Source organism: Schistocerca nitens, chromosome 5 (genome assembly GCF_023898315.1).
Source record: "Schistocerca nitens isolate TAMUIC-IGC-003100 chromosome 5, iqSchNite1.1, whole genome shotgun sequence".
In the NCBI taxonomy this organism is placed as follows: Eukaryota; Metazoa; Arthropoda; class Insecta; order Orthoptera; family Acrididae; genus Schistocerca; species Schistocerca nitens.
Genome location: NC_064618.1, coordinates 869,549,386 through 869,561,516, shown reverse-complemented (window position 1 = coordinate 869,561,516; position 12,131 = coordinate 869,549,386). Strand labels below are relative to the sequence as shown.

At 44.3% G+C, this 12,131-nt stretch overlaps 1 protein-coding gene across 1 annotated transcript; it reads left to right on the top strand.

The window, feature by feature from the left end:
• The first annotated feature begins 907 nt into the window (after positions 1-907).
• Positions 908-10,699, top strand: LOC126260128 (serine protease persephone-like). Its single transcript, XM_049957373.1, has 7 exons — positions 908-1,021; positions 2,868-3,110; positions 4,399-4,487; positions 7,472-7,587; positions 8,460-8,710; positions 9,238-9,389; positions 9,519-10,699. The coding sequence occupies exons 1-7, from the start codon at positions 934-936 to the stop codon at positions 9,675-9,677; spliced, it is 1,098 nt and encodes a 365-aa protein (XP_049813330.1). The 5' UTR covers positions 908-933; the 3' UTR covers positions 9,678-10,699.
• Positions 10,700-12,131: the final 1,432 nt, after the last annotated feature.

The following is a 12,131-nucleotide window of genomic DNA, read 5'->3' as shown; positions in this document are numbered from 1 at the left end:
CGCCGTAGCTGAGTACTGCGATGTGCGGGACCGGTGTTCGATTACCGAACCTATCATGTATTTTTCCTTGGTGGTACGACTGCAACGGGTCGCTCTCAGCCTTGTGATGCCAACTAAGGAGGTAGCTGAGCCACTGCACTAAGGAAGTACCTGACCCATTAGACTAGAGAGGTACCTGTCCCATTAGACTAAGAAGGTACGTGACCCAATGGTAGCGGCAACAGATCTACTAAGCCGCCAATTGCTGGGAGTGCGGTGTGATGACCCTCCATCCTTTCATACTGCATCGGAATGAAACCATTTCCATCAAGTGTAGGTGGATGACACGGCGGTCGGTCAGTCCCGCCTATCTCCTCTGTGGCAGGGAGAGTGGTACTACTGTTACTGTGAAATTCAAGTAATGTTATTGATCGCAGTCGAATCTTGTTCGAACCTACAAGACTAATAATGTATCAAGCCACAAAGCGAATAACGGGTTATGCTGAGAGGTTAAGGAATGTCGAGTCGAAGATTCGACCCTTTACGTGGAATGAAAGTATTGCACAGAATCAGTGCCAGTGGGGATTGTGTTACTTGCCTTACAGTTTGGCAAAGGTGTATTTTCGGGATATTTACCGTGAAAGAAGGAAATGTAAGGATAGACGAAAAGAGCTATATGGGCCCGGAACAACGGGCATCGGTCGCAGCTTACTTCCTTCCCTCCTTCCTTCCTTCCTCGCTTGTTTCCGTACGCCCGCCGCGCGTCTTGCGGTGGCAGGACGCGGGAGCAGCGGCCTGGGACCCCTCCCTCCTCGCCCTCCCCTCTCTCCCATATCACGCACGTCATCTGCCTTCGCCTACGATCTTCCTCTTCTGCTCCACCGTCGCTATATAACACGCCTCACCAGCACTCGCAACTCAGTCCACAAAATTTGACAGTCGAGCACTCACACAATGGCGACTACGGCTATACGTATTACTGTGTCTTGCGCGTTGATGCTGCTGTTGGAATTTGCAACGTCTAGCCCTCTCTTCCTCCAAGGTGAGCCTATGCACAAAACCTTAGTAGGATTTCACTGTTTCGACTCTCTTACGGTGCTACTATAACCAAGTAATTTTATCGGATGAGGCAGCTGTCATCAGTGTAAAATAACATCCAGGGTAGAACTTTAAGGTCTGATCGTGGTTAATAAAGTGAAAATTTTTTGCTTATCCGCGATGCTGTCCTGGGAAAACTAGCGAGTAAGCCTTACTTAAGACCCTCCGGAGGGCCAGTTATAAGTGTATGAAGATATTACTTTTAAAAACGTGTCCCTCAATTGCTTGAGGTATAGGTAGTAGAGGATAACTGTAGCCTTATTCCACGTCACAGAGTAGAACAGTTTTCTATGAATCCTGATTTACTAAAGACAGTCTGTTGGTATATCCAGGCGAACTGTCCAATGTCTCTACAAGGAATGCTGTCCGGACCCCCACCCCCCACTATATGGACATGAAATGATGAAAGTATTTGAATACTATGCCGTACAAGTATTCGAAGTACACGTAGTGCCCGATAACTATGGTCTTCCACCAGTTGACACAATACAACGGTTTTCTGCGAAGTCAAATTTACTAAAGTCCAGAACACGAATTATTAGTTTTCCCATTAAAAGAGAATACGGGTTGCTTTAGAATACTGTACACGTTGTAGGGGTGGCACCAGGCACTCATGTGGCCGTTGTCCACTGTCGTAACTCACGACAGCGAAGTGGTGAGTATGTGCGAATCGGGTGCGTAGAATCAGCACACTTGAAGGCGTGATGCAAGGGGAATAAGGAACCATTGTGAATAAACGTGTCCGTGACCACACTGTCAATTTGTTTGCACAGCGACGAGAAGTTACGAGTCTGTCTACAGGGAGTGGTGTACCACTCGTGGCCATGATAGACGGCATAAGGTCGGTGGTCGTGAAAAGGTTCCAACCGACAGGGATCCCTGGACGAGTATCCCGCCTTGTGAATGACAAACGGTTTGAAAACCGAAGGGACTCTTGTTGTCAGTGAATGTAAGTCCATCAGAAGGACTTACCAAGTGAGCATTGCGAAGAAAACGGCATGTTACGAGCGTGAGGAGCCGGGTACTTTGCAAAAGGCGCTTGCTAACACAGCTCATCTTCGTTGGCCCAAACAACCCAAACACTGGACAGTAGGTCAGTGGAGGCATCTTGTGTGGTTTTGAGTGTCATTTTTCCCTCTAAAAATGAAGCAAGACTTCGAGTTCATCGGCGATTTAATGAAGTGTTTTAACCATAATATGTTGGGGCTGCAATTCAGGTCAGCCGTGATTCTGTGACGTCTGGATGGTGTTTATCATACCACAGCTTGGGTCCATTCATTGACAGTAGTGAGAACATGAACCAGGATATTTATTGTAGTATTCTCGGAGACCAAGTGTTGTCCATTGCTCATCTTCGTGATGCGTACACTGCGAACACTCCCTTATTGGAAGATGACGAATGCAGTGTCCACAGGACTTGAAGCATAGTGTCCCAATTTGATGAAAATTTAGGCAGCCCATCGCATTTCAGTGGGAACATTATATGACCCGGTGCTAATTTTACAGGAACTATATAGTACTATTGTGAACAAGGCATAAAAGTTGTGAAACAATATTCGTACAGTTTGTTAGTGCTATGAGATTAACGTTTCACAGTATCTGGTTACGACGTACGTGAAGACACCTGTGGGTAATCCTCCTCATAGAATTAAATATATTACCAGTCAGAAGCGGCCTTAGACGGTATTAGCAGTACGAGTCCTGGGGCCCTGTCTGCTCGCCACTTAACTCGGCCGCTACAGCTCAGCTGACCCACGTGACAGTGGAGGTGACTCCCCTGGTGTCCGCAGAGGGCTCCGCCTGCCCCTCGGGCAGCTGCCTCCGAGTGCGCCACTGCCCGGCTGCCCTGCTCGCCATCCGCCAGCGCCGGCCCCTGCCCCCGCGCTGCGGCTTCTCCGGCCTGGAGGAGGTCGTCTGCTGCCCGGAGGCGGTGGCGGAGGCGGGGGCGGAGGCGGCCGCCGGAGACTCCAACGACATCCCCAGCGGCGACGCCTGGGCCTTCCCTGCGGCAGAGCGGCGGCCCAGCGAGGCAGGTGAGTCCGCCGCTCACTCTGCCCTGCCCTGCTCTACCCCCACCACTCCTCTGGACCCCCACACGGTGGACCAGCACTGGTCACTCGTGCTGCTTTACTTGTTATCCTTTACATCTGACTCACTACCTTGTTACTAATAAAAGTCGTCTTTCACTATACCATATTGTATATATACTAAAAATGGAGCTAATTTGTTTATTGTAACTGAATCAACTGTGGGTTCTTGGTCAAACATTCTAACTAAACAAACCAAACACTAATTTTTTGCCTTGATTCACAGATATGGTTTCTTAATGTTTTATGAAACTTGCAGCTTTTTATGCATGAAGTTTCAGAGTAATTATGGCAAGTAACTGTTTAAAATTCCCAATTTAAGAATTGAGCAAACGCCTGTAATGCTTTCAGCCTGTCCCTCAGAAATGGAGCGGCCTACACTTACATTCAGTTCTTTTTTTTCCATCTACTGTGAAGCCCAGCATGTGCTATCCTTCCCCTGTAATCTAATATTAATATCTAATGTACGACTGTTTGATGACACGCTCATGACAGACACATTTAATTACAACCTCTCGTGCTCTCTCCAAATACTCTATTAACCTGTATTCAGGACGTCATACATTTTCTGCCCACGCTTGATTACTCCATATGGTATCGCAAGACAGTGAAAAGCCCGTTGCTGCATTCACTAACATCTCATACAGCAAAAATTAACGTCGCTGTATTTTCAAACAAGAATGAGAAAAACTCATAATTTCTATGAATTCGATGCGGCCTACACTGGCAAATACCTCGTATCCCTGGCACTATGCAAGCACAATAGTAGTCACCAAACGGCCTACAGTTACTTCCAGACAATAGAGCGCCTGGAACCAATCAATAAAAAGAATATATAAACAAATATATAAGAATTCGACAGCTGTAATTATATCAACCACATAGTTTCTGTCAAATAATTGCTTAGTTTTTCGGCATTCGCTCATTTATGGCACCGGGTATCAGAGTTTGAACTAAGCTACTCGGAACTCCACAAGTGATAACCATCCAGCAAGAGAAGGGTCGTAGCCTGAAACAAATGTATTTCACATAATCCAGTAATTCTAACATATCCATTTAGCAATGGAACAATTATCTTGTTAAAATTATACATTTCATTATTTTTTTGAAGTCATTTTAGTGCATTATGAAAATTATACATATCTTAACGTAATTCATAATAATGAGGTCGCTTACATGAGTGGAAAGGCAATATGCAACGTGTATTACATTACATTTTTTCTCTTATCCACAGCGTGCAGTTCTTACAAGGATATGCGGGATGGTCTGGAAGACTACATTCTGCGTGGGAAACTGGCTGGTCCGCACGAATTTCCACATATGGTGAGTCCGAAAGATCTTAAAAGAACGTTCACCACCGCATGAATCGCGTCATTGTGAATTTCACTGGTCATGGCGTAATACAAGGATAAATTTCGAGATCGAATGAATCAGCAACTCGTAGAATGGACAATGCAGAATTTCTACAGCAACAAACTGCTAACGATAGCACATCAGTTCTACTGCAGTGACTCTGAAATGGTGTGCAACGATTTCTTTTCATGGCTCTCTTATTACACGTCCTTTCTGGAATGAAGCACATATGCGAACTGATTTATTCTTTGCGAGTTATTTAAGCAAGTATATTCACCATAGTGACGCTCACCCAAAGAATTGTGGTTACACATCAAGATTAAATCTCAATAGTTTCCCTAAAATAATGACAGAAAATGTTTTCCCTTACGGTACGTCCATTTTACGGGAATATTCATTTCTGCACGAACTGTGGACCAAGACACAAGTTATCGACCCCGTTTTGTTTGATTACACTGCGTTTATTGTAGCAACCGTATTAGTTATGAATGCCCTAAATAATTACACTTTGTCATCAGACGTAACATTGTATGGGAGAGTGGCCTGCTATCGTTATCAGGGATCTTAATATGAGGCTCTGTTCTTAGCAAACACCTAATTTCTCTCATGGTAAGCAATCTATGGGGCAGAAGAACCACAGCATTACACATTTGCTTCGCCATTCCAACCATTTTAGCATCTTTGGATTTAATATGAGTGTTGCTAAATGTTAAAAACAATGTTCTTTCATTGCCAAAGTTAGTAAAATACATGTCTTGTTGGATGGAATGTAGCGGGAATCCAGCTCTGTGTAAGGAGGGATCGCCAACGCTCGACGTCTCTGGAATGGAATGCAGGAGGGGGGGGGGGGGGGGGGGGGGGAGCGAAGAGCATATGATTAGGGGCAGTGGCAAGATAAGCGAACTTTAGGGCGATATTAGTTCTAATGTACGATTTTTTAACACTTCCGAATTATTATTAAGGTTTAACATACCATTGACATCATAAGGTCATTTGAAAGGAAACGGAAATTCGAACCGGAAACAGATGCGGAAGGATTAAAAATGGTTCAAATGGCTCTGAACACTATGGGACTTAACTTCTGACGTCATCAGTCCCCTAGATATAAGAAATAACAAACCTAAGGACACCACACACATCCATGCCCGAGGCAGGATTCGAACCTGCGACAGTAGCGGTCGCGCGGTTCCAGACTGTAGCGCCAAGAACCGCTCGGCAATCCCGGCCGGCGGAAGGATTCAACTGTGTCCTTTTGCATTACGCATTTGTGACTTAGGGAAGCCACAGAAAATCTGACTCAGAATGATCAGATGAAGATATGATCCGGTGACCTACTGAATGATTCTCCAGATTCGAAACAACTGTACCCTCTCGTTCGGTCTCAGTATTTCCGTTTGATATACATATTATCATGACAAAACTCTACCATCTGGTGAGCAAGATGTATGAGACAGGCGAAATACCCACAGACTTCAAGAAGAATATAATAATTCCAATCCAAAAGAAAGCAGGTGTTGACAGATGTGAAAATTACCGAACTATCAGTTTAATAAGTCACAGCTGCAAAATACTAACGTGAATTCTTTACAGACGAATGGAAAAACTGGTAGAAGCGGACTTCGGGGAAGATCAGTTCGGATTCCGTAGAAATGTTGGAACACATGAGGCAATACTAACCTTACGACTTATCTTAGAAGAAAGATTAAGAAAAGGTAAACCTACGTTTCTAGCATTTGTAGACTTAGAGAAAGCTTTTGACAACGTTAACTGGAATACTCTCTTTCATATTCTGAAGGTGGCAGGGGTAAAATACAGGGAGCGAAAGGCTATTTACAATTTGTACAGAAACCAGATGGCAGTTATAAGAGTCGAGGGGCATGAAAGGGAAGCAGTGGTTGGGAAAGGAGTGAGACAGGGTTGTAGCCTCTCCCCGATGTTATTCAATCTGTATATTTAGCAAGCAGTAAACGAAACAAAAGAAAATTTCGGAGTAGGTATTAAAATTCATGGAGAAGAAATAAAAACTTTGAGGTTCGCCGATGACATTGTAATTTTGTCAGAGACAGCAAAGGACTTGGAAGAGCAGGTGAACGGAATGGACAGTGTCTTGAAAGGAGGATGTAAGATGAACATCAACACAAGCAAAACGAGGATAATGGAATGTAGTCGAATGAAATCGGGTGATGCTGAGGGGATTAGATTAGGAAATGAGACACTTAAAGTAGTAAAGGAGTTTTGCTATTTAGGGAGTAAAATAACTGATGATGGTCGAAGTAGAGAGTATATAAAATGTAGACTGGCAATGGCAAGGAAATCGTTTCTGAAGAAGAGAAATTTGTTAACATCGAGTATAGATTTAAGTGTCAGGAAGTCGTTTCTGAAAGTATTTGTATGGAGTGTAGCCATGTATGGAAGTGAAACATGGACGATAACCAGTTTGGACAAGAAGAGAATAGAAGCTTTTGAAATGTGGTGCTACAGAAGAATGCTGAAGATAAGGTGGGTAGATCACGTAACTAATGAGGAGGTATTGAATAGGATTGAGGAGAAGAGAAGTTTGTGGCACCACTTGACTAGAAGAAGGGATCGGTTGGTAGGACATGTTTTGAGGCATCAAGGGATCACAAATTTAGCATTGGAGGGCAGCGTGGAGGGTAAAAATCGTAGAGGGAGACCAAGAGATCAATACACTAAGCAGATTCAGAAGGATGTAGGTTGCAGTAGGTACTGGGAGATGAAGAAGCTTGCACAGGATAGAGTAGCATGGAGAGCTGCATCAAACCAGTCTCAGGACTGAAGACCACAACAACAACAACAACAACATACATATTATAGAAAATAAGTAGTACTCTTAACAAATGCATGGTGGTGTTTGTGCGTAGGATCTGTGTTTGTCTCTTACAACGATGATAAAAACGTAGATCAGACTCTGAGACGGCTGTGTTGTGTTGCAGGCGGCGCTGGGTTTCAACGTGCCCAACACGGAGGGCCTCAGCTGGCTGTGCGGAGGGACCCTCGTCAGCGACCAGTTCGTCCTCACCGCGGCCCACTGCTGCGCCAACAGGGTCACGTGAGTACTGTACTGCTGCTTCTATGAAAATGTGGGGAACATAGCGTTACCCTCCACACATTTTGCTCTTAACATCTGTCACGACTTAGTTTTGGAAAGGTGGTTATACGCCTATAATGACACGAGTATATTCCACTACACGAATCGTTTACGCGATGGCCGTCTCTTTGGGCTCAGTCATTGCAGGCGACAGTAAGGGCCGTTCACTTATGACAGAGTCAATTCGTCACCTTCCCCTGTCCAAGAAACACGTATATGTCTTGTTGTTTGAGGTGTATATTTGCTCTCTCTTGTCGGTCGGAGATCAACACAATGTTAAACCTTCAGTGACAGATCTCAGGGGAGCAGTTAACCTTAATTTCACTCTCTTACGGTCCAACAATTTTCACTCTTCCCTAGCAGTTAATCATGAAATGGTGAGTTACCTGGAGGCTTGTTCAGATATGTGTCATTTACGCATGTGCGCTGTCCGTTTGAAAGTAACAAACGTGATACCTGTGTCTCAGCTGCAAGTATGCAGTAACTTTTTTTTAAATGAACAGACCGTCATTTGACTCTGTTGTTGTTTACTTAATTACGGCCCAGGTTTTGGCCTTTTATGGCATTTTCAAGTGATTCAAACGCCCTGAAAGGCCAGAACTTTCGATATAATTATAAACAATAATAGAGTCAAATGGCAGTGTTTTCATTTAAAAATTGTTGCAGTGTTGATTAGTTAACTGGAGGTTCAGATTTCTGTTGTTTACGTCTTCGCTCTGACCCTTTGAAAGGAACGAACATGATAGATCAGTATTTCAGCTAGAAGTATGCAGTAACCGTAGATAAAGAGCGGTCGAAGCAGCTGTGAGAACCGCCACGTACGTGTGTTCCAGGGGAAGGCCAGTCAAGGTACGCCTGGGAGTGAACAACCTCACGGCGACACCAGACGGCGCAGACTACGGGATCTCGGAAATCGTGCTGCACCCCAGGTACAGGAAGCGGCAGTCCTACGGCGACATAGCGCTGCTGAGGCTGGACAGGAGGGTGGAGTTCAGCGACGCCGTCTTCCCCGCCTGTCTCAACACGCAGGACGGAGACCCGCCGAGCTTCACTGCCGCCGGCTGGGGAGCCACGAACGCTGCCGGTAAGTGAAGGGGGCCGTCTTGTCTCAAATCCTATCACTGTATGCCACTGAAAATTTTCTCAAATACGTGAACTAGAAAATTTACCTTTCCTCGTATCTTTGCCATTTCGAGCCACCCAAATATTTATCATCTTTCACTCATAGTTTTAAGTCTCAAAAATCGTTACTTGAAACAAAAATTACTCTTGCCTGATTGAAAATGAAATTCTTCAAATCAGCTCAAAATACTGAATAGTGCGATTAACAGCTTCCTAAAGTAATAGATCAAGCAGTATGAGAAAGCATTCAGTCTTCACGAGATGCAGACCTACCATGAGTTATGCATTGGCACTGGAAGTAGAGTGGTATATATGGAAATATTTATGAACGTCCAGTCACCTCTCATCGTTCCTTACCTCCTTCCCCATGCCTTCTGACTCTCCCAGTGCCAAATGTAAGATAGAGACAAGGTCATATCATTCTTGGTACAAGCTGAACCCTTAGTATACCATAATTTAAATGTAAGAAACACTCTCCGTTTGTTCCAGGAACGCGACTGAGCTCTGTGCTTCTGAAGACCACCATCTATCCACGTGCGTTATCGCAATGCCAAAATGCCTACAAGGAGAAATTTCCACAAGGAATGGACTCGTCTGTGATCTGTGCCGGAGACCCACAGGGGAAGACTGACACCTGTGTTGTAAGTACTCACTTTCTGTGACCAGAAGCATCATACCTGATGCATCCCACAGTACCAGACAACTGGAGACCCCTCCAGTGAGCTGCTCCCACTGACTGCCACTCAGTACGGCGTGCTCTCGTTTTGCAGGGCGACTCCGGCGCCCCTCTGGTGACTGGCCGCTCCGCCCCCTACACGGCGGTGGGCGTCACCAGCGTCGGCCCCATGCCCTGCGGCGGCGCCCTGCCCGGCGTCTACACGCGCGTCTCCACACACCTCGGCTGGCTGGAGGGACGCGTCTGGCCCTAGCCACAGGCCCTCCCTAGCGTCGCCGCTGCGCTCGTGCCCAAAGGGAGGCCCGGAGCTCCAACTCGTCTGCACTTCGTAGCCTGTGTAGTACAGGGTACCTGCCAATCTGTGATACGTTACATGTGATGTAACACGATTTACTTATACTACTTCCGCCCCAGTAGCTCAGTGGTCAGCGCGGCCGTCTGTCACGCAATGGGGCCCGGGTTCGATTCCTGGATGGGTCGGAGATTTTCTCCTCTCAGGGACTGGGTGTTGTGTTGTCCTTACTATCATTTCACCAACAACAGTGGAAGGCAGCGGGAAACCGCCACTGGAATCACTTCCCTAGACGCTCATGCGATGTACCTCTCTAACGAGGCTTCCTCCATGACATGACCTGCCGTTTTTTTATTGATAGTGCGTTACTTGTTAGTTGAAAATTGTGTTTCAGAAAGTCTGTTGTGTAATACTGTATTGACAACAAGTAGAATGTTCTGCAAAAACTATGTTGAATTGCCACTCGATTGACGCTTACTTTTATATCTCACTACAACTCTCTTGCGTTTTTGCCATTTTTTATGCTGAGGGTATCATTCACTGAAGTAACTCGCTAGCACAGTTTGATAGTTCATCAGATTTGTGACAAGTGTATCGAAGTAAAATGCCACAGACTTTCTCGTACACATAAATTCAAAGCTGACACAAAGAGTATCGTGCACGTTGTACATAAAGGTCCGACAGTTAGACAGTATATCGCTTAGAGGTATAACAATGCCAAGCATTTATATGAAATTGTTATTTATTGTATAAAACCTGTGATATAATTAAATATGTGCTAATATTTTAATGAGCTTAAGAAACAAACGATGCTTCACTACTTGCCAATCTCATGATTTCTGCAATGGAAATCAGGAAACTGCTCTTCGAAAGAGTTAAACACTGTTTTATTTTAACTCCCCTGTGGTAATAATTTATTATGTTTCATTTTTATATTTTTGTGCCAAAATATCATCACCACCATCTACTGTGATACTACGTGATTGCTTAGCCATCATCACACCTTGTAATAAAAGTATATTCCATGGAATTTCCTTCTGCCTTTTATTTCTTAGCAACCAGAATTGTCGTATGGTTGATTGTGGCGTTAGTAGCTACAGAAATAACACATTCCTAAAATTCAGACATTGTATATGTCGGGCAAAACATATTTGTACACACAATACACAAAAACAACAAAAATTATTGTGACAGTGCAGAATTTTTCCTTTTTATTGTTTCTGTTGAAGCAGGTGTTTCTGTTTAGGCCCGTGAAACAAGTTTTATGTTTTTAGAAAAGTATGTGTTTCCATCGTACTTTAAAAAGTATATATTTAGATCTCCCTAGGGCTCCTCCTCGTTTTCCATTTTTCACATGATGCCAAGTTTGCAGCCAGAATTAATCACTAACGAAGATACAACACTCAGTTGTGGATAAACAGATGAATTTTGCGTCTTCATTAAGCAATTTAATTGTACCCACTATAATTTTGCTTGCATATATCGCCACTTCATCTTTGCTATTCTTTTGTTTCTACCACACTCAGCTTCAAATGATGAAAAAAAGCTCTTCGAACTACAGATATGCCCACTGAGACATTTTCGAATTTTTGGTCCGTCGTTCTATCACCAAGTGGGAAGCTTTCGCGGTTTGGAAGCAACGATATGTTCATTTTTTGGATGTGAATTCGTCTATCCGGTGCTAATTTTCGTCAAGATCAGTTTTATTTGTGCTAGACGGCTTTGTCTATTAGGTGCGAGCTGCATCGAATACTTTAGAATGATGAATAAATCGGGTGAAATCACTTGAATTACTTGCCTTGGAGAATTCGAAGTGACTCGTTAGGTTATTTCGGCAATTTATTCTAAATATTTGTACAGTTTAAACTCTCGACTATTTCGCGCTCTAGCTTGCGGAAATATTCCTCCGCATGGTTAGATTGAACTTTACAGCCTTCTCACTTTTGATTACATGGAAGCTGACTGTAGGAACAAATGTTACCTCTTCAACGCGTAGCGGTGTAGATTAAACATTAAGTCGCTTCGTTGTCTAAAGTCGTGTATTGTGAACGTGTTCTTCCGATTACGCTTTTCGCGATTTACACTATGTGATCAAAAGTATCCAGACACCCCCAAAAACATACTTTTTTCATATTAGGTGCACTGTGCTGCCACCTACGGCCAGGTACTCCATTGCAGCGACTTCAGTAGTCGTTAGACATCGTGAAAGAGCAGAATGGGGCTCTCCACAGAACTCACAGACTTCGAACGTGGTCAGGTCATTGGGTGTCACTTGTGTTATACGTCTGTACGCGAGATTTCCACACCCCTAAAGAGCCGTAGGTCCACTGTTTCCGATGTGACAGTGAAGTGGAAACGTGAAGGGACAGGTACAGCACAAAAGCGCACAGGTCGACGTCGTCTGTTGACTGACAG